Source organism: Aulostomus chinensis, chromosome 9 (assembly GCF_037954235.1).
Source record: "Aulostomus chinensis isolate RoL2024-O1b breed Wild chromosome 9, RoL_Achi_v1.0, whole genome shotgun sequence".
In the NCBI taxonomy this organism is placed as follows: Eukaryota; Metazoa; Chordata; class Actinopteri; order Syngnathiformes; family Aulostomidae; genus Aulostomus; species Aulostomus chinensis.
In genome coordinates this window covers 8,834,059-8,860,853 of record NC_141328.1, presented here as the reverse complement: position 1 = coordinate 8,860,853, position 26,795 = coordinate 8,834,059, and the positions used below count along the sequence as shown (strand labels likewise).

Genomic DNA, 26,795 nt, shown 5'->3' with positions numbered 1-26,795 from the left:
ACATAGAAATACTCCCATACATGACCGGAAAAAAAGGATGCTTTGAAGTTCACCAATCTTATTTCTGTCTTCAATTGGTTCTTTCCAAGAAGGCAGCTGGTGCCCGAATGCTGGGACTGTTCAAAGAAGAAGAGGAGGAAGAGAGGCTTATCCGAGCTGTGCTGCCTCTTTCCCATCTTCGAGTGTCCTGCTTTGTGTGTGCCCTCTTGCACCCTTGTCACCCTAGTTTTCATACTTTCTGCTGCATCATTAGGCAGATCTAGTCTTCTCTGCTTGGATCTTAAAGCAGACGTATGATTCAAATGACGAAACCAGCCATATCTGACTCTGGGAATGAATCAGTGATTTTTCCCACAGAGCTTTTTGCTCCACTGCTGTCAGCTTCTTACTCCAGGTGAGAGAGGAGCCCCCCAGGCTTGGCCCCTGCCCTTGTGATAGTTTGTTGTTGGCAGAGTGCTTCAGTGTTAAACGGTCACAGCATCCTGCTGTGCTGACAGGGCTTTTTTGCCAATATTTCATTTTCAGAGCCAGAAAAGCATTACTTTTTTCCCTTTTTTTTTGTTACTCGTAAGCTACAAGATATTTTTCTCTCCATCACAGCATCTTCATGGAGATTTCAGATGGTCAGAGACAGCATAACACCACTAGAGAATGTGTTTTCAGTGCATTTCATCATCCTGGAGATATTTTGTGTAACACTTACAATGCTGCACCAAAAGCTTTGAATATGTGAGATTTTCAATGTGGTAAGTTTACTCATATTTTCATTTGCTACATAAAGGAAAGGTATGACTAAGAAACGCACTGACCTCATTTTTAAATTTTTTAATTTTTTGCTACTCTATGAATATGAAGGTACCCCAAACAGCTAGTTACCTTAGCAGACTTAAACAACAGAAAACAGGTCATCTGGTATAATGGCAATACATATAATATGTGTAGCTGCAACCCTAGCTCTCACTAGTTTTTAGTTCAATCCATATCAACAATGAGTTTAAAAATGACAGTCCATCTTTTTTTTTTTTTTTTGACATTCTACTGTATGAGCTGGACTCTCTTGCCTGGGACTGTTAACTTCCTGTAGTCTCCACTGGTTGCCTGGCAACTACTCAGAGCCAAAAATAGTCCAACAGATAACCCCCAACTTTTTATGTACAGAGTTAAACAAATAAGAAGTTAAGTATTAATCTACCAGCTATTCAGACACTTAATGTTTCTCCCTGTATTCAGTCTTTGTGATAAGCAGGTTAACGTTGTCATTCTCCTCATCCCAAGATGTCAAGTCGTTCCTTTATGTCATGACTTGAAAAGATATTTTGTATGCTTGCTCGTAGATATTCTTCTTTTTGAAATAAGAATGTCCATCGATGTGGCCTATCTGCAGCTCTGCAGAAGCCCTCTCCTCTTTCACATTTTCCTCTCACTGCCTTACATGCAGATTGGGTCACTATCTCTGTGACAGAATGATTAATCGACCTATCAGGGGACGGGGAAAGGGGTTGTGCTGAGGGGGAGAGGGAGGATGTATGGCAACTGGCTGTAAATGATCCCTGCTGCTCCTCACTCAGCATTCAAACCCCAGTGCCTCCCACCTCCTTTGGAAGGATCCCTCTTGATAATAGCTGAGTCACATTTAGCTGCAGGTGAGAATAAGCATTGTTTTATCTACACAAACAGGTTTTTGAACAGGCCTCTTTGGACCACCCTTTGGGTCAGCACACAGTGAGATATACGAGGCAGAGAGGCTTTTCTCTAATTCTCTTTGGTGAGATGATATGCAGGGCACCTTTCTGACATCCTTATCTTGATTGTCATCCTTGGATCAGTTGTGGCAGTAGCAGGATTTCCTGGACTAATTGTGTTTTGCTGGCACAATTGCCACATTGACTGACAAGCTTGTCTTGTTGTTTTCTTCTTCTGTATGATTGCATCCTGAATATTTGTGCTGCCCTGAGGGGAAACACGGGGGTTTGATGCCTCAGTAATTCTCCTATATTGGGTGGTTGCATAAGCAGTTCTGCTGACTGTGTTTCAGATTCGTTCCTGAGTGAATGTGTCTTCCACCTTTTCACTGAGGAGATCACAAACTGGCAGATAAGGTTCCTTTTTTTGATTTTTAAAAAAAAAAATGTTATTTGGTGGCATTAACTCAAAAAAGGAAACATTTTAAAAGAGAGATGGTTGTGAGTAGGGGGATATGGTAACTGTTGATTAGCTGTTTCAATTTCAGAATAACTGGTTCATTGATTAATCATATAAATCAAATAAACAAATCATTTCTCATGTAAGAAAAAAGGCAGGAAATGCTCAAGCTGAAACTAGATTATGTTTTTCATTTTTGCCTTTAATTTAATGAATCAATGTCAAAATAGTTGTTGTTTTCTGTCCAATGATTAATCCATTCATGGACAAATTATTTCAACTGTAGCTGGGGGACAATGAAGTCACTTCCTTGACTTGCTTTAATAAATGTTAAGTCAAATTGCAACATCCTGACAGATACTTGGCACTCTGTCATCAACCATATGTGGCTGCAACCTTTTCAGAGTCTGTTTCTGGCACAAGATTGGCACTTTGAGCTGCATTTTAGGATCTGCCTGAGCTTTCTCAGCCACTCGCCACCTTGAAATGACAAAGGAGAGAGCATTTTGCAACTACAGTAGACTACCTTGCATAAATCTGTCCCTGGCACTACTTTTATCTGACTATGCACGCCAGCGGAAATCTTGTCAGCTGCAGGACTGTACACAAGTGATGAAGGAGATACAGGACTTTGCTATCTTAAATATCTTTATGCATCGTGACTCTGAACAGAAATACTAGACAGGAAAAACAGATGAAAAGATTGAACTGAAAGGCAGCTTTACTGACTAAAATGTAAATGCTTTAATGCCTCAGCATTCAAATTTACACTTAGGTAAATAATAGAGAGAATTTCAAACATGCTTATGCAGTAATACGTTCATTCAATGAATGGCTGTGTTGTTGTTGGTATTTTTTTTGCTCATGCAACTACTCTTAGGTTCTGCTCAGGCCAAGATTCACACATTATCACTTTGTTCACTGGTAAATACGCATTTCTGCCATCAGTATCCCCCTGTAATCCTATTAAAACTTGGCCAAAACGAGACTATTATATCTGTGGGTGTCCTAAGTCCATTTCAGCAGGAATGAATTACCATAGAGTAGCAAGAGTTCAGGAACAAAGCTGCACATTATCTCTAATTGAGACAACCCCACCATCTCAGCTGAGCTCTATGGCCACAGCAATGCTCTGTCTGATAGATCGAATAAAATACTTTGCCCCTTGTTCTGTAAAAGTGCCAGATAATGCACATTTCCAGCTGAAATAAAGTCCAGTGAGATCAGAGGTGAGCTGTGACTCAGCAAGAGTCGAGCCAATATTCCCTTTCCGTCCTGCAGTATGTTTATCAGCAACATGATGCATATGATGTCTTATTATAGTTAGCTATCAAATTATCTCCTAGAGGTCTTAAAAAAAATTGGCACATACCTAAAATAGCTCAATGGGATTTGGATGAATGAGTCACACAGCATGAAAAGTGTAAATACAAAATTAGAGCACACCCAATTTTTCAGAGATAATCCACCTCTCCTTGAAAGAACTTTTACATAAATGTGGAATCGGCTTTAATGTAAAATTATCAAAATATATATTTTTTAAACTATTAAGTTTTTATAGAATGTTAGGAAATATGCTAAAACATTTGTGTGGCAATTAATCAATCAATCAATCTTTATTTACAGTATATAGCACCAAATAACAACAAAAGTCACCTCAAGGCACTTTATACAAAGAGCAGGTCTAGAACCTTACTCTTTGAATGAGTGTTATGTTGAGCTGGAGGCCACAAGCTCCACCCACCCACACATAACCGGTAGTGTCATAGATGTCTGTGTGAGCTGAATGATTTTACTGGGGTCATATTATTCAGATTGTTTTGTGTCTTTGAGGACTCCACTCATCTGATGACCTGTGACAAGCAAGCAGCCATTGCTGTTGTTTCTCTTTGAATACAACAACCTTTTCACAGTACCTAATATTCAATACTTAATTTGCTGCCCCACTGCTCCTGACTGTTGCCCCGAGCTGCAGTCACATGACCCCCGCAACCAGTTTTCTTCTTACTCTTAGAAGCCATTTTGAAAGTAAGTATCAAGAGGTTTGCGGGGTTTATGTTGTCCTGCATTTCAACATGGATGGAGATTTGAGATTTAATTTAAATGCATGCTTTATGAATCTACACAGTCGTGCGCTCCTGTATAGATTCGCCCCTGGCAGACAGCTGTAGTATAGAGGAAAGCTGTCAGGGCCAGCGAAAAACAAAGGACCTGGCCTTCTGGCTGTGGATTGTTAATTAATTGCTGTTCAGGGGAACTTGTTGTTGTGTAATGAAACAGCTGCATGACTTAAGCTCACTCTCCTTGGGTTGTTTTCTCTTGGATCTGACCTACGTGCTAATAAGCGCTTGCAAACACTGTCGGCGACACATGGAGCTGTCTTAGCTGTGAACTGGGGATTCCTGTCACTGGATGAGGTCGTGGGGTCGTCACATACATAACATCAGATAAGGACGCAACATTTCTTATTTATGTTCACGTGTGTGGATCAAGGAAGTGGGGTCATTTCAGAGGAGAACTCAGCCTGATGGGATTTTTGATTGTTTAGGATGCTTATTTTTTATAATCATGATTGTACTGAAAAAAACAAATTCTATATGATAAACATTACATAAGGTTGTGAAAACACAGTTATATAATGTGGTAACAACACTGATTGTTGTACATTTTTCTAGTATTGGGGAAAAAAAGTAACCAGAGAATCACAAACAAGAGACTTTTAATATATATTTTCATGAGAAAAACTGTTTTTTTCTCAGAGATATCGAAGTGTTTGTTCAAACAAACAAATCTCTTAAGCTTTCATTCTTTAAGAGTCATTATAACTGATCATAGTCATGTCGTATTTTATACTGTGATACCATGTAACTTATTGTTTTCACATTTTCATATTTTCCATTGTCCTGGTAGTGTTTTCCTCTGCAGTGCCAGGAAAAAAAGGCAATAGGGACATCAAAGTTAAACATTGACACAAGTAATAGACAGTAATCGAGTCACTGCCTTTTTTTGATCTATTTGATTTTGTTTCTGTTTGTTTGACATGTTTTTTTTTTTCAAGCTTAAGCACCAACCAGAGGATGCTTGCACTCATACTTTACATCGATGAGCGTAATAATCGTGTTGCTCCTCATACTGACAGCTGACATGATCCATCAGAGACATGCTCAATATTAATAGCTCTAATTCTTGCTATGATCTCTCATGATTACATTGGTTACCAGGGTGATGAGTCCCATCTGACTGGTCGCCGAAAGAGAGCAAAAACCAACACCTTTCTGAAAAGTGCAAGGTTTTCAACTTGATGTGCTCAGTGTCATAAAACAAAAAAAGCTTAGCGAGGCCAGGTGCACCACTTTTTGGACACAAGCTCTTTCTCTTAGAGATATCACCATCATTTGATTGCAGAAGGTGCAGAGAAGAAAAAGCAGCAAAGAGAAAGCTGCAGGGAACTCGACCCTCCTCATTACTTAGTCCACAGCGGTGATTCAAAATCACCAACAAGTCATTGAACTTGATAGAACCTGATTGAAAAAGCTGCATATGTTTGTGAGGATGTCACAGGGCCAGGACATAGATATCAGTAGTTATTGATTATGTAATAATGGCCAAGAAAAACGGTTAAATTTGCACTTTATCCATCAGACTTTTAAAAAAATTACCAAGAAACCATCCGTAAACTTTTGAAAAACGTTCTAAATGCCATTTATGAAGTCTCAATAGCTGATTTTAATTGTTATAATTCTATTGCCCAGCAGCTTTAATTATTTTTAAATGAAACATGCACACTCTTCCAGATTTCGCCAGTCCACTGTTGGGATGTTCACCTTCATATTACTCTACTTGGACAGTTTACAATGTGCATTAAACCCTCAATTTCAGTTGAACGGCCATGTTAGGATGTGGGCTTCCTATATCCAGTTTGTACAGGAAAGATAACTGTGCTTGATCCCCATCCAACTTTGAACAGTGTGTTTAGTGATAAGGGCCAGATCATAGTCATAGCTGTGCTGCTCTGGGCCGTGGAGCTCAGCCATTTTGTTTTAAACTTATTCTGATGACTCAAACACTAATGAGATGTGGAGCTCAAAACTCCCACAGATCTCAGTCATCGAGTATAACATGATATGCATTTTTTCCGAACGTTCATGCCTGATAAATGTCACACTGCACGCTCACACAGATACACATTTTCACCTGGAAGCCGCCCAGTATAACCACAGTAGGATCTGTTGGCCACTGAGCAGCTCCACTGGGGCAGATTGAGGTTAAGAGCTTCTCTCAAGGACAAGCCTAGCTATCACTTTCTCTGGTAGACATAATCTGATGATTCAGGTTATTCCCTTTAGGACAAAACAACCTTAATGCTAGCGTGAAACGTTGTGCATTTATCTATGTATCTAATTAGTTATATAAGCATGATTGAGGTCCAATGTGTCTCTAGGAATAGCAGTGCCAGCCTGCCCACCACTTTGGACAAGGCTGAAATATCTCAACAACTGTTTGATGGATTGCCATGAAAATTTCTACAAGCATTCACAGAGCCCAGAGGATTTAATCATAATCACTTTGGAGATCCTCTGGCTCTTCCTCTGGCACCACCATCAAGTCTGTGTTGACATTTGTGGTTCCAGTCTGGACAATTATCGGATGGAATGTTGCCATATTTGGTTCACATGTTTCAATCCAGAACGAGATGTAATGATATTGAATTTTCATTTGCCTTCATCATGAAGTCGAAATTTCAATATGTCTAATACTCATTTTTGTGGGTTTTTTTGTTTTTTGTTTTTGTTTTTTACCTCAGCTTTGGGTTTCGGGCTAATAAGCAAATGCTAACAATACCAAAGAAATTCCAATGACAAGAAGTGAAAGCTAATTTGTTGCAACATCAGAGTTCAGCATTCTACACTATTTTGGATTGAAAACCATTGTAGATTAAATGGCTGATAAACTGTAACTTGTAGAGGAACTTAATGAACCACTTTTGTGGAATGTTATTCTCTGCTGTTTCCACTGATGTATTCAGCTCAAAATGGTGGCAATGCTGTTCCATAAATGACTCTTAGATGTTTAAAATGTCCTGGGAGAGGGATTCCTCTTCTGTTGCTCTTCTTCTCACTCTCCCTGAGGTTTCTGCCATTTATTTCCATTTTTTCTTGTGCCATTGTGCTGGCAACAGTCGTTGGATGTACATGTAATGTTTTCAGGTTGTCTGTCTGTCCGTCCCATTCTTGCAAAGCTTCATGGAGGTCTTGAAGGAATTTCTTCAAATCTGACACAAAAAATCACTTGGGCTCAAGGATGAACTGAAAAGATTTGGGGTTTGAGGTGATGTTTCTAGTTTCTCTTTCCTGACTGGAGTCAAGGGTCTAAGGACAGAAATGATTGTAACTTGAGAGGGCTCGCTGGGATTTTTGGATGCACTAATAAAAATTGTCTTGACTGGATTATACAGTACAGGTACTGCTTAACATCAGAATGTTAGCACAGTCACTTTGATGATACTACCATGTAGGTATTAACAGTTGCCTGGAAGAACAGCCTGTCTTGGTCCTGTTAAATACTCCCAAATAATGCAAGCGCATCCTTTAGCAGAAAAGCTGTTTATGTTGATTTGCCAAGAGTGAGTAGAGAGAGACGGCTGTGAAGCAGGACTAATAGCTCTCATAAAACATAGTGTAAGTCTGTGTCCCCTCTGTCCGTCCTCACTGTCGTCCTCAGAGCAGTGGAGATAAAATGCTTCAGCGAATATCTATGAATTTAATTAGTCTGGTTTGGTGTGATGTGAGGGACAAAGGGGGTAAAGTGCTCATGAAGGGGATGGTTTGAACATATCCACAATATTTACATTTATATGCGTACATGTTTATATAAAATCAGAGCGGGGACATTTAAATGTCTGATTGCTATTTTATTTAGCACATTTTACAGAGTGTAATGAGTGAAAGTGATACATCCCAGTGACCTGAGACATACGTATATTATCATAAGGCATTTGTTACACGAGCCTCATATATTCGAGGCCTATATTTAAAGGGACTAAACTGGTCCTGCATGGTCCCTGAATTATATAAACTCATCCTTCCCGCTGTCAGCCTCAATTTGAATTATTTATATGTGGCAATAAATAGACACAGAATCGCTGGCACTAACTTGGAGAATTGGCACTTGAAAAAATGGGAAAATCCTTCTTCTTCTTTTTTTGAAGCCGCTTCACCATGACTTTAATAAAACCAACAACAGAAGTCCACTGTTGTATGCTCGTCAACATTCTCTGCTTTCTGATCACCCAATCATTCATCACTCTGTCAGCAGGCTGCTTTCAGCTGCACTTGTCACACTGCGATTTCTGGAACCGATAAGAGCTCTGATTGAACAGGCCTGTGGAAACACCACGGGAGAATGACTTGTGCTTGTTCATTTTATTTCTTTCTACTGTTAAAAGACCTTTCCTGGTCAGGCACTGTTGGCTTGAGTATGGAGCTGCAGACATCCAGACAAAAACAAAGGTGTTATAAGTTGAGGATTGATGGTTATTTCTCATAAATATTGCCAGTAACTGAGCTGGAATCATTGTCCACTGACCTCATAGCCCTGTGAAATATGTGAGAAACACTGCAAAATGGCAGAGTGTGCTGCCATAATCAATCATGGTATCAAATATATTCCTGCGTAATACCTTGGTGGACATGGACTGAATGTTTCACAGGGTTTTAGCCTTAGCTGAGTCATGAAAAGGGAATTCATCACACCTCTCTCTTAATCATACAGTGGACATTATGTGCTATTAATAATATTTTCATTTAACAATAGTAATTGTCTTGTGTGACCTTTGTCATCAACTTTATCAATAATATATTCATGATTCTCACATGTATTCATATATTCATTAATTCTCCAATGCATCATGCTGTTGAAGTACAAAAGAATGACCTTTTAGTAATGCTTGAGCATTTCCTGAGGTTCTCTTGGAACATAAAATGACTATTAACTTTATAGCTGCTGTAAAGATGCAAGATGTCTTTACAGGTGCTACAGTATGTGGGTTGTAGTTAGCTTTCACAGAAGCTCACATATAGTTTTATTTTAGCAAGCCTCCAGCTGTCTCTCGTTGTTGCTTATGACATGTATGCATGTTGGTGGACAAAGAGGCCCTTTGGATGGAACAAAAGGATTAGACATTGATCATAATGTCTATGTGGGTGTGTTACATAATCGACAATGTTGGTTGCAGAGACCGAAACAGCGGCCGGATGACATGTTTGCACCATCAAGAAACAACTTGAAGTGTAAATGATCTGAATTATTGTTTTGGCAATACAGCAAATTATTTCCATCACGGTACCTCAGATCACTGCTCTGCTGGAACAAATTGAGGCATGAATTAAGGTTCCTCTTTACTGACTTTAAACTTCACCTCTCCAAAGGAGGACAATGATCAGATATTAAAAGAATAGTCAACCAAAAATCCTACAAAATCCACAAAATGTCACATGAAAAGGTGTTGCAGTACAACAATTGAACAAAATGGAGACCAATTTTTGAACATTAAAGAAATATATAATAAACCATAAAATGTCTCCATACTGCTGATCTTAGGTATTCTAATTGTCCCCAAGTGTTGAAAAACGTCACTGAGCTGCAGGCTACATTGAACAGTCAGGCTAAAAACAAGGTGTCAGTGACATTTTTCAGAACAACTCGGCATGCCCATGCTTCAGGAAACTTGGATTAATTTGTCAGATGAATTGCATGGACTAATTTTATTTTGTCTTTCTTGGAAATTGATCACCATTCACTTAAACTGTTTAAGATTGTAGTTCAGATGAGTAGATGGTGACTGAGTTTTCATTTTTGGGTGGGCTATCCCTTAAAGCAGCACAAATTTGTGTGAGTCTGAAATCCACAAAAAAGCCTAAATTTAGAGGCACAGACACACTTAATGATTATGATTAACATATTTTTCATGTAACTTGGCACAAAATAGGCAGGTGAGGGTCACACACATGTAAATGGGGGGCTTTCCAGATGTGCATTCTCCATGCACACCATGGCAATTTAAACTAAAGAAAAGAGAGAAAATGCTCTTGTCAATGCAGCATTGGAGGTGCAATATGTACTGACAGCATTTCAAATGAACACAAAGCGTGGGCAAAATGATCCCTTCTTCCACTTTCTGTTCTCTGCTATGCTTCCTTTGAGCAGCAACTATTACAGCTGAGTCAGCTGCCAAATTAAGACATTTTTCTGCATTAAGTACAAGTGCCATTGGTAGTAAATCTCTCCGAAACATATTGTAAGGTCATATTGCAGGCATAAAGTAAGAACTCTCTAACCCCTTTTTTTAGCTCGAAACATATATATATATATATACACACACACACACACACACATATATATATATATATACATATATATATGTGTGTGTGTGTGTATGTATATATATATACACACACACACATATATATATACATATATATATGTGTGTGTGTGTGTATGTATATATATATATATATACACACACACACACACACACACACACATATATATATATACATACATACATACATACATATATAGATATAGATATAGATATATACCACTCTAATTTTGTTTGCGTCTCATTTCTAAGTCCTGACAGGACATATTTAACAGCTGGAACAATCTGCAGATCCTAACTACATGGCCTTGTGTTCTGATGCACAATCAGAGGCTGGACGGCGGCAAATCTAGTTGAAAAGAGACAGCTTAATACTGTCAACATGGGCCATATCTTCATTGCAATAAGCCTGACACAAGGAAAAGACAAGCTTAACCGTATATCTTGCATGAATATTACATGGACAGTGACAGCACAACACAAACATGTTTTACTGTAGCTAGCCTTCAAAATCTCCCTACTGTAGTCACTTCACAGGTGAATTAAACTACAAAAAAAAAAGAACGGCATGGCTTATCGCCTCAACTGACAATGAAAGTAACTGAACAGTTCTGATGCAATATTTCCACAAGCAGCCTGTAGATACCACTGTAAAACAATTCATACAGTATTTCCATTCCCAACAACCAAACAAATCAGTTGAGGGCATTTGGTGAAATTAGCTATTATTACATTAATGAAACATCTAAGGACCACAGCTGGAAAGGGCACATTCAGTATCATTTATTAACCTGTTACAAAAGCATAAACAACGTTTATGCTGGCAAATGTGGGCCTAAATTTTTACCCATGTCGCTTTTTAAAAAAAAATATTATTATGTATGACATCAGGATAACACAAAACTTGGACCTCATGTTGTGATGTTCTATGCATTGATTTGAAATTGTCTTTTGAAGTGTTATTCATCTACGTGTGACTTCTTATATAGATAAAACTGATGACAGTTGAATATTGTTACATGTGTAATTCAGATGCCCATTTCCATTAACAGGGAGCCTACCCATGCATCCATTTAGGTTGATAAATTAAACAAAGGGTAACAGGTTGAATTTAGAAAATAGAGAGTACATAATTCCTTGTCATGATGGTTTTATGGGAAGTTATTCAAAACATGAAAATGTGTTTTATCTTATTTCCACCAGCAACTTTTTTGTAAATTACTGCAATAACATGGCCGAAAGACTTTCTGTCTGTATCTGACTGTGAACAATAACTTCTCTTATGGAAGCATAGAAGAGAAAAAAAAAAGTCATTAATGCTTGGATGCTCGCAGGTTTAGCTGAGCACTTCTAAATGACTGTGTTTTAATGCTGTTTTCTAGGGACTTTGTGTGCAGCCTAAATGACTAAGTGGAACTTGTTCAAGCATCAGACAACGCCCATGGTCGCTGCTAAGCCAACAGGGGCCAGTGCCTCAACTGTGACTCCAGCCCCTGTCGCATTCGTCTCTGCTGACAACTCAACCGAACCCGTCAACAAGAATGATGCCTTTGACGAGATCAAGAACAAGTTTCTGAATGAAATCGACAAGATCCCCCGTGAGTATCAGACAAAACTGTTTTCTGATCAATCAACTTGTATTGCTGTGACTCTAAGCAACGATTTGGAATTAGATTTTCTCTTTTGCTGCAGGCATCAGCAGCCTCATAATGTCTTTATTCAGTATTGATCACTGGCTGCCCTTCCTAATGTCAGAGGAATCTAATTTTCACCACGTCTAGTTGCTAACCTAGCACCTCTTACTAAATATATTTGGCCCAGAGCGTGACATGGAGTAGGCTAAATGACTATTTGGCCAAATGTCAAAGTATTTTCTTCTTTCCTGTCTGAGCGTGATATCTATACATTGATGTGTGCATCTTCTTCAGTGCCACCCTGGGCCATCATTGCCATTGCCGTGGTTGCAGCTTTACTCATATTGACATGCTGCTTCTGCATCATCAAGAAATGCTGTTGCAAGAAGAAGAAGAACAAGAAGGGCAAGAAGGGGAAGGGTGACATGGGGATGAAGAACCTGAAAGGGGGAGAGGTATGTTCCACCGTGGAAGGGCCAAGGGATTTTACTCTTCTTCCACATCGGTCAAATCAAACTAAAGCTGACTTTAACTGGTTGTTGGAGAACAGATGCATGTAGCAATAAATTTGTCTCAGGAAAGCTGTTGTTGCTGCTTGATATGCTTTGCACATGCGCAAGTAAGTCAACAACCGCACCAGCAACATGACTCAGACAAACCACTTACCAATCTTACTAAGATGGCTATCTGACTGTATTCTAGCATTGTGATAACTTTGATACTTTGTTTGCAGTGTTTAGAGCCAACACTACTAGTTAGCATTAGCAACCTGTCCTCACAATTTGCATTTCAGAATTACAATGCAAGTGACTCTTCACTGTGTAGTGAGTTACTTTTAGCAAGCAGTTTGATGCAGTAAAATCCCTTGAATGATTATACTTTTATTATTATTATATCACTATTTTTTTGATCTTATGTGTTTTAAAGTCAATAAAGAAAGGATGATTTATCTAGATGAGCGTCTAGAGCTATCATAGATGGCTGAAACACTTACACATGCATGAAGCAGATCAGGCAGCAGCAACTTATAACATGAAGTTAATTGGAGCTGTAGTTCCCATTTTGTGCAGTTTAATCCTGCCAAAATAAAAGATAAATACACTGTTTGGAATGTATTTGATAACAGATGATTAACATAGACTGTTAATTACTGTTCAATTTCTTTATAACTCAGTCAGTGTATTCTCCACAGGTGATAATTTCATTACATATACCCACCGTGATTATCTTTGTGTTTCTCTCTCTCTTCTTTTATGTTTTTGTCATAAATGTTACTGTTGCTCTTTCTCTTCACTTGTGCTTTGGGATTTGAGTGGAAAATGACATGATTTATCAATTCAGTCCAAACATTTTCTTTAACAGTAATCAAATACGGATGATGGAAATTAGGAGTTAGCTCTTCTTTTGGCTTTATAGTTATATTTTCTTTTAGTGCATGATTCATGATTTGAAGTTTATCCGTCTAAAAGTAGTTATTTTGAGGCACAATGGCTCTGCTGCAGAAGATATGACTGTGCTAATGAGGAGGCTTGTCTATCTGTCATTTTCTTCGCTCCCTCCAGTGTAGTTGACTGCATTTGCTGTGATTACCCTTCTTTGGTGTCTGCTGTGAGTTCAATCTCTTCCTTTGTCTCTGCTCTCCTCCTTCCTGCTTTGTGTCTTATATGTGCTCCGTGTATCTTGACTGTGGTGGACTTCTCTGCCTACGGTAGGTCTGATAGCACGCGGCGCCCCTCTCTGGCCGCTCTGAGTAAGCGCAGACCAGGGCAGGGGGGGAGTGGCAGGGGTGGGCGGGGCTTGGAGGGATGGATTGCAGTTTTGATGAAAATGAGTGCTATGGCTTCTTTAGTTTTTTGCAAGCTTAGGTGCTGCGGGTGCTTGTTGAGGAAACTGTGGGAGCGATTATGCTGCTTCGCAAAATCCACTGAACTGATATGCCGCACCAAATGCTATGTCTTGAAAATACAGAGATTGCAAATCCTATCAACAGAAAAAACAAAATAATGACTTGTTTTTAGTGCAGATAGTTTGAAATGAACATGAAACTCATCCTTTGGTTGAGCCTTTGAATGACTGGTGCACTCAGCAACTCACTAGTGATCACTAACATGCATGTGCAAGGGCTAAGCTGGATATTTGTCAAATAAGAGTTGAATCTTTACCATACTTTGAGCATGTTTCCACCTCCTTGGGCATTTATAACGAAACACCTTAAATAACACTTTACAATCAGTTCCTCTGCAGTTATAAATGGAGTCTGAAATTGACATGCTGTGCCCTGCCTGTGCAAACCCGCTCAGAGTTCCATGTTTGTATCTCCCGACAAAGACCAGCATACGCCCTTGCAGTAGGTACCATTGAATGGCCACAACTTGACTTGAGAGTAACTTTCCTGGATGACCCATGCTGCTGAAATATCAGGTGACAGTCACTGATGCTCTTACTCCATGAAACACTGCAGTCACATTGAAGAGACATGGTGGGCCTGAATGTTGCTGATTTTAGTTGATCCAAAGATAAGTAACAGATACTTCATGTTATAATCCCCCCCCCCCCCCCCCCCCCCATGGAGGTGACCAAAGGTGCATACAATCAGACATACCATGTCTTTATCTGTGAGTTTGTGGGTAACATGAAATTCTCAACAAACCACAAACCCTCCGTGTGTACATCTCACTTGGAATATGTGAACAAAAATTTAAATTAGTGGTTATAAAAACATCAAAATGTAGCTTTGTCTGTCCTCAGACATTTTTAAGGTAACCCATTTACATTTGCCATCATCAAAAAATGTGTCTCCTTGGATTCCTGCATTGTGCGGCCTGGCATGCTTGAATGAAAAGCATTTACCACAGCAAAGACAGAGAATGACACAAATAAGGATTATTTAGGAAAATATATGAGTGAGGGTGTGAGTTGTTAAGCATGCATGAGAGCCTGCATGTAAGCAAATGTGTGTGTGAGTGTGAGCGTGTGTGTGAGAAAGGTAGAGAGAGAGAGAGAGAAGGTGTATGTGTGTGTGTGTGTGTGTGATACAGTATGGTGCTTCATGCGCAATGGTGTGTATTATCTGTGTGCGTGTGCCCTGTTTCAGCTCACCTACTTCAACCGATCAGTGAGTAGTTGGACATTCCAGTCTTATATGGACATAGTGTTTTTCTCAAGTAGCTGAGATACTACCCAGCATCATACAGAATCCAAAGTTTACTTCACAGTCATTTCTAAGCAAACAGCTGAAGCCCGAATAGTCATGTCTGCCTCTATAGTGATGAAGAGTCACTGGGTGTGATGTAAAGGCAAGATGGGCGACAACAGATTAATCCACTAAAGCTGAAAATTAAGGTTTAGCATACCGTCATGAGTCATAGTATTTCACTTTACTGTGTAAGATGGAATACTGAATACCCTCCTTAACAAAGATATCAAGTACATTATTTATGAACAACAATAGTAGAATATATGGCAATTTGTGATATCAGAAGATAAACAGTATTAGAGGATATTTGCGTTTTTAGAAAGTTCTACAAGAGCTAAAATCACTTAAATCTTGAATCTCATCTTTTCATAACTCAATGAGGACATTCTGCTTTTGTGAACATCTCAACCTGAAATACTCTTCATGGGATGGACGGAATAACCATTAACACCTAACACGTGGTGCGCTGGAGAAACTCAACAATAAGTAAGAGGCATTTTTAAGTTGAAGCGTTGATGTTCATGCCATCAGAAAAGCTTAAAGTTACTTTTTTAAAAGATATCAATCTGTTGACTTCAGGCTCGTGTGTTCTGAGTCAGATTCCTACATTGTCACGATTTTTGAGACTTTGTTAGCAACTTACTATGACTCAAATGAGTTGAGTCACGTCCGGAATTCATCTTACTGCCGTGAAGTTTCTCCAGAGCTCTGTTTTCGTGTTTCATGGTTTTGTTATTTTGTCCACCCCTAGAAATATTAAACGGTGCAATAGCCACATTTTCGGTCAAATGTAGAGCTTGCAGAATTATTTGCACAGCTGTTATGTTCAATTGCTAGTTAATGTGGGTGGGTTATAAAGTGTGTCTGTGTATTTGTACACCCCGTGTATATTAACTGCTGTTGTTTCTCTCACTCGTTTTTCTCTTTGTCTTTCTCTACATAATGATAATTTAAATGGCATGGAGATATTCCCTGCCTCAGACTTTAGTATAGCTTTACATGTAATAATCATTTAGAAAAACAACAACAACAACAACAACCACAAAAAAAAAAAAAACAGCAAATGGTGTCACCCGAGAAATAGTGAAATCAAGTCAGGTTGCAACCGTGGTCATCGATGAACAGATTGCACTAGTAACATCGGGGTGAACGGGGGTAAGTGGAAGGTAGGTGCTGTGACTAACCTGACTGCTTACGGCCGAGGTTTGGTGTTCAGCACACAGTCGCAGACCTCAAACCATCTGCTCACACTCCTGCCTCTGCTGCTTGCTCCCTTCTGTCATTGCAGAAACAACAGGATGATGATGATGAAGAAGATGACGTGGAGCCTGGACTGACTGGAGATGAGAAAGAGGAAGAAGTAAAGGAGAAAGAGAAGCTTGGGAAGCTGCAGTACTCCATTGATTATGACTTCCAGGAGAACAAGGTAAGAACTTGAGTAATTTAGTTTATATTTTTTTGTTACGAGGTACTTGTTACAGCAGAGAAGTCATGTGATTTTGTGAGCGTCAAATGATACACTGTTGTATAGTCTTTGTACGGCCTGATGTGTCTTTGTTTATTCGAGAAACAGAATGAGGGACAGAAAGTTTATACTGGTACGTAATCAAATAAGTCATGTCTCCGCAGCTGACTGTTGGAATCCTGCAAGCAGCTGATCTCCTCTCCATGGACAGTGGTGGTACCTCTGACCCCTACGTCAAGGTCTTTGTCCTCCCTGATAAGAAGAAGAAGTTTGACACAAAGGTTCACAAGAAAACACTCAATCCAGTCTTCAATGAGACTTTTACCTTCAAGGTAAGCTGATGCACCTTGCTGTCACCTTTCAATTATGACTATTTAAAACAGCAACTATGTCAAGCTGTTTGATGGCTAGACGGGTCCTGTTAAAGGTGACCCTTCTCTTTGTCCTCTGAGAGCTTAGCACCTGCTTAGAGTCTGGCTTCTGTTTCACGTACACTTGTTCAACAGTGATAAAAAGCTGCAGACGTTTTGAAGGTGTCCGACAAGGAGAATGTGATAGTGAATCAAATTAAAGGAGAGGGCCACCTTTGGTGCTCCTTGCCTGCTGACACAGCTCTATAAATACAATTCAAACAGCTTCAGCTTGTCAAAGTCAGGCTGGTTGTGCTGAAGCAGCATATTATTAAGCCAGGCAATTGTCAGGCTCCTGGCCAAAGTCACAACCGGTGTAGGTATATATGTCTGATCTCTAAATCCCTGTAATTTTTACTGCCTACTGGTTTGAAGCAGTGCATGTGTTCTGTGCTAAACATCTGCACAATACTGTGTATTTGTAACATTTGATTGGTTCCTGACTTCTAGATTCCATTTCAAGAAATGGGAGGGAAAACTTTGGTAATGTCAGTCTACGACTTTGATCGATTCTCTAAACATGACGTCATCGGTGAGATTAAAATACCAATGAACACCCTTGACCTGGCAAAGCCAATTGAGGAGTGGAGGGACCTGGACAGTGCAGATCAAGAAGAGGTAAGAGCAATTCTCGAAAATCATTAAGATTCCATGTTTGATTTGTTTTTTTTTAGGCAAACGTGGAACCATTTTTTTAGTTTGCTTACAAATCAATTTGATAAATTTGAGAGTGACAGTGATCACATTAATTCACCGTGCAAGTTTAAATTTAAAGTTTTCCTCACTCTTAGTGAAAAAATTATACAATGGTGACACTCTTTCTAATATTTCTTAGAGTCTTCCTGTCCTCCATACTCGACCTGCTGATACCAATTTATCTGTGATGAGCTAGTGTCTGCACATAATATTACTCAGGGCAATTCAGGGTCAGCACTTTGTCTACTATAATACCTCTAACTATCGTTGGCAACTGCAACCTTTAACAAAGGTTTAACTGAAATACATTTACATTCACTTTTTCCATAAAGCACAACCTAAATAGCTTATTCTGTTAATAGGTAGATCACATGTGCAGAAGCTGACTTCGTGATTCAGATCTACTCGTTTTGCAGTTTCATTTTGCTTGCTGTCTCAGATATTTGATCCACTTGGGAAAGACTTATTCGGAACACAATTTATTTCAGCAGTTATTTCTGAGCATATTTAAAATGTAGTTTGAGATTATGTACATTTTACAATCAGCGAAATTATTCTAATTATGCTTCACTTTCTTCCCCTTTTTTTTCCTCTCTGTGACAGCCAGAGAAACTGGGAGACATTTGCATCTCTCTGCGTTACGTCCCCACTGCTGGCAAACTCACCATCTGTATTCTGGAGGCCAAGAATCTAAAGAAAATGGATGTGGGTGGACTGTCGGGTACGTTCACAGAACTGAGACTCAGATATTGCATTTCATTATCACTTGACAGTATTTCAGCATTGAGGCCCTGACAGAAATAGCCAGTTTGTTTGGTTAAGTGTGAGATTTGGATGCTTGCAGAGGGACTGCAGTGTATAAAGAATGTCATTGAGCACAGCTAGTAGGTCGCTCCTGCCCTGCTCACGTGCTGACGCTGCAGTACTTGCCATGCAGCACCTTACATTCCCCCTTGCCTCAGTATTGGCCCCATCTGTTGGAGCATGACAGCATTGCAACCCCACACATGCATGTATTCATCAATTTATCATGATTTTTGCCTCCTTTGTGTTTTTTAGATCCCTATGTGAAGATTAACCTGCTGCAGAATGGGAAGAGGCTGAAGAAGAAGAAGACAACAGTGAAGAAGAACACGTTGAATCCATACTACAACGAGTCCTTCAGCTTCGAGATTCCTCTTGAGCAAATGCAGGTAAGAACATGAGCTAAGATGGTTATGGCATCCATCTGTTAATTTGCAGGCAGAAGCATATCTGTTAGTTTTTGGAGGGTTAAGAAGTAATTCTGTGCTATATATATAGATGTCCACTTTTTGCATATTTTAATGAGTAAAGCTGGTTGCCATTTCCCTTTTTCATCTACCTCAGCAATTTAGAAGCATTCTACAGCAAAAGAGAAATAAAACTCTGCGTATTGAAAAAGTGTTTTGGGCACATCCGTGAGTTAATCTGAGCCAGACATTGGTGTTGACTAGATACACAGATCCGCCATGCTCCCATGCTTACTATCGATAGCAGTGTCGAAAACAGGTAGAATCTTCTCATCCAGGACTGACCAATTAAAATGACAAACTCTGGCAATGGCATGACTTGTCAGCTGTCTCTAATTAATGTGAAATCCATGAGTAACTCAATGACAGGCCAGAATTTATCATGAAATGTATTGCGCTAATAGATTTCACTGCAGCCGATGTCTTACTCATCCAAAGATGAAGTTGTGAGGCTCCATTCTGTTACGCACCGTACAATTTAGAGTGGACAGATTGTTTCTTCCCAGTCAATCCAACAGAATGATACATCTCCTCGCTAGCAGATGAACCAGCATCAACATGAGGCATTACATTCCAAGTTCAACCTTTTAATCATATCGTATAGGTCATGGTGAGAATATGAATGTATATGGCTGATTATGCCCAGATTTCATTCTTGAAAATAATCACACAGTAAATGTCACACCAGAGTTGTGTTGATGTAAAATTCTGCAACATTCAAAAACAAGATATAACACAGTTGTCCTCCTATTAATAAGCAGTACAGCAAATCATGATTTAGAACAGTACACTCTAATTTACTACAGCCATATATGGTCCTCCTAATATTGTGTTTGCTCATCCTGATAATCATGAAAAATGTCTTAAGTACTACAAGACAAGAATAATGAAGAGCTACGCATTATTATATTTTTAACTATGTGAAGGCAGGAAAAGTTGCTTGGATTTCATATAGGTGGTCCCAAGTCTGCTGGGATACAAACCAAAGCCCAGATACAACATAATAATCCTCTAGCCTTAGACATAGATATTTATTGGTTCCAGCTGTGATTGGTAACGATAATAAAAGAGACAACCCAGGTAAACGTAATTATAATAATTTTGCAGCAATTTGTAACCTGCTTCTGGTACAGCGTGAACCTTCAGCATCTTTTTTTATCACTTTGGCAAAAAAAATTTTAATCATTAAGTCCGTGCTGAGTTTAAAAAAAAACAAACAACTGAATGGAGCACAAGATATGAAATAGTAATCACCAACAACCAACGTGGCTCACACGTGATGTCAAACATGTCATTCCAGGAAAAAAACGAGACAAAAAAGCAGCTCATCTACTCACAATGAAAAAGGGGTCAATTAGCATTTTTTTTAAGGAAGTTTAAGAAGCCAGAGAAAAGGTGTAAATTGTCCTCAGCTGTGTGGGAGACTCAGAACAGTGATTGGTCTAGTCTGAAATGTGACCACAAATAAACATCGTTTGACGTCAGTTACTTACCTTGTCTTGTATACTTATATTCTTATAAGCGCAATCACATTTTGAACTTTGTTGTAATATTATCCTTCTGTTTCCCCAGAAAATCCAAGCTGTCATCACGGTGCTGGATTATGATAAAATTGGCAAGAACGATGCCATTGGGAAGATCTGGGTGGGAAGCAAGTCCACGGGGGCCGGGCTGAAACACTGGTCTGACATGCTGGCCAACCCCCGTCGTCCCATCGCCCAGTGGCATCCACTGCAGCCAGAGGAGGAGGTGGATGCCTCGCTCGCGGCCCTGACTGCCAAGAAGTAAAACCGCCACCAGAACACAATGTCCCCACCTCCACTTACCCATGCATTTTCCCATCAGGTCCCACATATCAGTGTATATTCCAGAAGAGCACTCAAAATATACATCTACTCCCCCTCCACCCTGCTCCCCCCTCCCACTGCCACCTTTCAAAAGATCCATAGTTCAACATGATGTGAAATATAGATTAAAAAAGCATCATGTTCTATTAAGTCATGTCATTGAAAAAAGAAGACAGGATGGACAGATACTCCGTTGATTTCCTTTAGATCTATTTTTGTATTGGGGTTGTGGTTCCATTAATAAGAATACAGAGTAGACTATGAAGAACAGTAAGAGTGCTTTGTGGTGAAAGAGGGGTTAAAACATAAAACACTGACCCATATTGTACTTGTCACCCCTTCTCTTTAGTGAGCTTAGACTTGTGCTTAATAATAAAATGCTTTATACTGCCATATGATAGAGAAATAACACAAGCAGGTCCATTCCTTAGGTGTATTGTGCACCATGCTCCACACCTGCCAGTTATCTTACTAGATCATTCTGTTCGTTTAAAGTACATTCCTAGAGTTGGGTAGCAAGTAGTGATAGGCACAGTTACCCACGGTTACACTGCCTTTTTTTGATTCGTTAACCAATCCGTTCCATCATCTCAGGAAAACTGAGAGGAAACTCCATGCCTTTCTTTTTTAAACAGGTTGTTTAAAGTCCACTCGAGAGAGAATAGCTTGGTTGTCAGTGACATTAAGGCTCGCACGCACTGTTCTCCATGATATGGTATCCCAGGGAGTGAGGGAGTGCTGGAATTTTTAGTGGAATAAAAAACATTTCTGACTGAGAAAAAAAATGTCATCTGAACAACAACAACAACAAAAAAAACAAAGAGAACGGGTACTACTACCACCAATGACATGATCTTTACAAGGTTTCGATTACTGCCTGCCGTCTACCGCCCCCACCCCCCCGTTCCAACACCTCTGATTCTGTTCCTCACTCGTTCAGTGCTACTGCCATTAGTCATGGACTTGACACAAGGGTTTTACTGCAACGGAATCCTTAAAACCGTCTTACAGTCATAAAGGAGACAAGCCTTCCAAGTAACAAAATAAGCAATTCTCAACTACCAGGGACGCCTTCCAGTTAGCGGTGTTGTTCTCTTCATTACTTTCTTTCTTTTTAATTCATTGTTATTTTTTTTTTTATTTTATTCAACATTAAACACCTTTATTCCTCAAGCACTTTATCTCAAAATGTTATGTCTAAGTACCCTTCAAAACCAGAGCTTTAATTATTTATGTTTAGAACATTGATTTATGGATTAACTGCTGGTTTAAAAGGAGCAAGGTAGTGCATTATGTGGGCATCTTTATTTTGTTTTTCCTTGTCTTGTTTGTGTTTTTTTTTTCTCACTTGATTGCAAGCATATGAACTGGAGGAAGGCACTGATCCATGTATGTGTGTGTCATACACAGCTTACCAAACAGTTGAATTTAATTGCACTACTTGGTATTATCCTGTTTTGTGGTAATTTTGACACTCTTCTGTGATTTGTGTTTTGTTTTTTTTTCCGTGATGAAAGTTTGTGAGATTGATTCGTTTCTTCTTTTGTTTTTTGTTTTTAAATGGCATGCCAGACTGCTCTGTTGATTTAAATAGACTCATCTGATCCAAAAAAACAAAAACAAAAAAAAACAAACCCATACATGTTTGAATCTATCGCTGCTCCCTAGCTCTGTGGTTCTTTCAGTGTATTTCAATATTCTATCAGAGAAGTGAGAGGACAAAGGTTGTCTCGTGACATCATCTAAACTAGGGCTGGGTGTTATTCAAACATTTTGTCGGTACCTCGACTTCAATACCGGTTCCTGAGTGATATTTGTAACATGGAAGCTACTATGCATGGTGCTACTCTTGAGCAATATGCAGTTCAGTATTCCAAACAGCCAATCATAAAGGTAAAGATATTTTCCGTGAAGAAAAGCCTTCAATGCAGAGACATTCTTTCCAGGTCTGATATAACTGATGCTACAGTAGCATCTATGATATCTTCTCTGAGCCTCCTTTATTGTTCTGAACAAATAATCACTTTCCTAAACCACGACTCTATCTCCTTAAAAAATAAAGATTGGTCCAAATAACACTGTGGTTCAGACAGAAATGAAATCCAACAAAATGCTTTCTCACGTGGTTTTGTGATGTGATCTGGCAGTACCAGCTGTGAAGGTGAAAATTCCACAAATAAAAATTACACAACAAATGTAAATACATTATGCTGGCAACAGTTCTATGACAGGAAAATATAAACCAATTTACCAATGACATTTTTCGTTTTCATTTTCTATTTTTGTTTCAGCACATGTTGGCATTTTTCCACTTAAACTAATTTTACAACATACAAATGAAACTGTAACTCTTTACACACCGAAATTGTATGCATGTATTGACATTTGATACCCAGCCCTAGTTTAAACTGTTGTTTGGCTGTTCTTAAAAGTTTTAAATCGTAAAAGTCCCGGGTCATATTGGGTGCTTGCACCACAGTGTATCTTGTCATAAACGAAAGTCAGAAAGCTCTCAACTTACCTGGTGATTGTGCGTGCAAAAATGCAAAAGTCAATGTAAATCAAATGTAAATGTTGGCTCTTTTAATTTTTCCTCTCTTTTATGTTTTTTTTTTTCTTTTGGTATAACCAACAGATTTCTGCTTTTTTACCTCACACGATATATCTGTTTCTTTCATGAAGCAACACTTAAGAAAAGGCAACATGGAAGCAATCAAGTAACCCATTTGGTGTGTAGTTTTGCCTAAATACATAGCTCATACACGTTGATACTGCATGTTTATACAAAAATACTGTACATAAGAGCATGTTTTAGAGACGAAGCAAAAATATCTCGTGTACGTTAATGGGTGTCATTTGTCATTTTATTAACACAAAAAAGGGAAAAAAGATGCACTGTATATTTTCTAAATGAAACAAATGTGTATTTATTTTCCATGAGGGTCATTGAAGAGAATGTCATACAAATGTTAGAGTACTAATAAGAACCTTTCCACACCTGAAATTCTTAAGCAAGTGTGTCGTCCAGTACTGTGTGTGAGTTCATGTAGGATGAAAATGTAGCCGCATGCTTGCTATCTAACCCCTTGTGGTCCCAAGATTTTATTTTTTTTAATTTAAAACCATTTATCTGCCATACATATTGTTTCATTACTTATCTGAAGGCCAATGTTTGACTTAGGTTTGAATTTTTTTTTTAATTATTGTTTGGTTAAAGTATGTCAGTTTTTAATATTTGGAACAGGGATCTCTAAATCAATACGAATTTTATAGAAGTTGACAGAGTTGGCACAGTGTTGTTCTAATATATCTAATTAGAGGAAGATTAAATAATCCTGTGGTGTGTAGGTGGATTGTAGGAGTCATTATTTGTGCCAGTTCTGACCCATACTGAAATCTGTTGGCTCAAATCATAATATGTATTTAAGGGACTAACTATAAATAGTCATTTTTTTTTAGAGAACACAAATGGTTGCTTCCTTCTTTGTTTACTTGGAACTTTTTATTATTTCATTTAATTGAAGTGAAACCCCCCATGGCTGTGTTTCTTTTGCTGTGTTCATGATACAAAATGTGTCTGTGTATACAAGATAAATGAATACGATAAAACTTAAGCCATAAAACTCAAGCACTAACTCTTTAGAGCTCAGCTGAGTAGTTAGATTAGACTTATGGAAAAAAAAAAACTGATGTTTATTTCCTTCGCCACTTTTGTCTTTTGTTTACATCCCATTCAGAAATCATCAAGAGGGCAAAATCCATTTGACTGTATTTGTGAGCATTGAGTTGTGTGTTTTGTGTATTTTGTGTGTGTGTGTGTGTGGGTGGGTGTGGGTGTGTGTTTTTTCTACTTTCGGAGCTGTTGATGTCCTTGTTTCATAGAGGTAGCTGATTTTAAAATATTGTAATTAGTATAGCTCATGCATTGTTTAACAGTAAGAATCATAGATAATATCACAACGTATTTCTCAATTATATATATATATATATATATATATATATATATATAAATAAAAGAGGTGTTTAGGGCTGAGTGCAATTTCTGAACCAAACTTGGTCAGGATTTAAGTTTGCAGACTGTAGCAATGATAATGTATACAATCAATAACCCATTGCTGCTGTTCAGCAAGTCACATTGATCAATTTTTATGGTTTGTTCGGACAACTGCTTAATCAGTTTAAGAGCTGAATTCATTTTAAAGGAAGAAGAGAGAAATTTAAGATGCTCATGTTTAAGGCCTGAATCCCTCTCACAGAACTATGCATAGATTTGTGATTTTAAAAAATCCTCCTAAAAATAGAGATGTATCATGTCCTTTGCATTATATTATATAAAACAGAGGACATGGTTAATAATTTTGCCATGGATATATAAAATGACCTGGATACAAGAAGTGTGCTGGACCTTTAAGCCAACATTACATAGTGGCAAAACCGTGTCATTGCAACTACAGTGTCTGTCACATGATGCACTGTACCCCCAAAAATGCTTTCTCCAAAGACAGAAAGTGTAGAATAATCTGCTGTAAACCTTTTTCTTTTTTAGCTTCAAAACAAAATGACTTGTCTAGCTATTTAAATTTGATCTTTTCCATTGAACCAAATTTGAAATCAACATTCAAGTTAGCTGAGGACTAACCAGGAAGTTAGCTAGCTTGTCCCCTGGAGCTAGCACACTAGCATTTCCATTTTACATGATAGCCTAAATTTTTAGCTGCACGCCTGACTGAGCAACTTATGAACAGGGCCTTGCCTCTGACACTGTATCCACTTCTCTTTATACATCCATATTATTTGCCCTCTGGCTAACAATTAAATGAGAAAATGTACATCATGAATCCAGGAAAAGGTTAGCACAGCTTAGCATAGTTTAAGCTAAAACCGATCAGCAATCTTAAATGTGTGACATTACACATTGTCTGATGCAATATGATGATTCCATGTCCTTTATTCACTGCCCCATTAATGCTACTAACTGTGACCAAATGTTGCACTGAGAATAATTAAAATACAAGATTTCAGTGTTTCAAAAATACTGCCAGTCCCTCATTACAGTTGCCTATCACCACTGTTTGAAAGCTACAATAATTCACACAAAGGCTAACAGAACACACCAGATGAAGAGGCAGATGTGATTTATAGCACATTTAGGAGATTTTTACTTCCTGTCACCGAAATCAAACTACCACTGGAGTTCTGTAGGGATAGAAATGGGAGCTGTGTGTCTGTATGTGCTTGTGTTTAAGTCGATAAAATGTAGGCCCTTCAGCAGACATGGTGCACAAACTGCACAGGGATATATGGGACACATTACTCACTCTTAAATGTGCATCTCTTTGTGTGTATGACTAATCAAACTATTCTAATTCTGTTTTCAATTTGGGGATCAATAGCTGTGGAGTGGTAAAATACCTTATGCACAACTGCATCTGAAACTGTACTGAGACAGCTTTAGAGCACTGTTCACACAGCTAGTTGCTTTTTTAAAACAAATGCTTGGATTTAAAAAGGGAAACCATTCAAAGTTCCATTAACCATCTTGTCCAAATGCGTTGACAAGCCTCTCAGTCTATAACAACGCTACTTTGAAACATGCTGTCTTGTCTCTATTAATAGCTGTATTTCTTCTTTGTATTCTTGTGCATTAATGGAAATCTCTTCTGTTGCCGTAATGTATACATCCAATGTAAAATGTATCTGAATCAATTCCAGACATATTTCACTTTGTTTGCTTTATGTTTGTGTCTTTGTCTT

General features: G+C 38.6%; 1 protein-coding gene across 8 annotated transcripts in view; it reads left to right on the top strand.

Annotated features, from left to right (window-relative positions):
* The window catches only part of LOC147255688 (synaptotagmin-2-like), a 66,317-nt gene extending 39,958 nt beyond the window's left edge, over window positions 1–26,359 (top strand). For 5 of the 8 annotated variants that reach the window (XM_086213552.1, XM_086213549.1, XM_086213548.1 and 2 more), the window contains 8 exons: window positions 11,905–12,120; window positions 12,451–12,611; window positions 16,641–16,778; window positions 16,982–17,149; window positions 17,678–17,845; window positions 18,527–18,644; window positions 18,983–19,116; window positions 20,767–26,359. In XM_086213552.1, the coding sequence (XP_086069678.1) occupies window positions 11,925–12,120; window positions 12,451–12,611; window positions 16,641–16,778; window positions 16,982–17,149; window positions 17,678–17,845; window positions 18,527–18,644; window positions 18,983–19,116; window positions 20,767–20,982 (1,299 nt within the window). In that variant the 5' untranslated portion in view covers window positions 11,905–11,924 and the 3' untranslated portion in view covers window positions 20,983–26,359. Of the gene's footprint in view, window positions 1–1,588; window positions 1,644–2,040; window positions 2,100–11,904; window positions 12,121–12,450; window positions 12,612–16,640; window positions 16,779–16,981; window positions 17,150–17,677; window positions 17,846–18,526; window positions 18,645–18,982; window positions 19,117–20,766 lie in introns of those variants that run through there. The other 3 variants (XM_086213554.1, XM_086213553.1, XM_086213555.1) reach the window with 3 other exon arrangements.
* The last annotated feature ends 436 nt before the right edge of the window (window positions 26,360–26,795 follow it).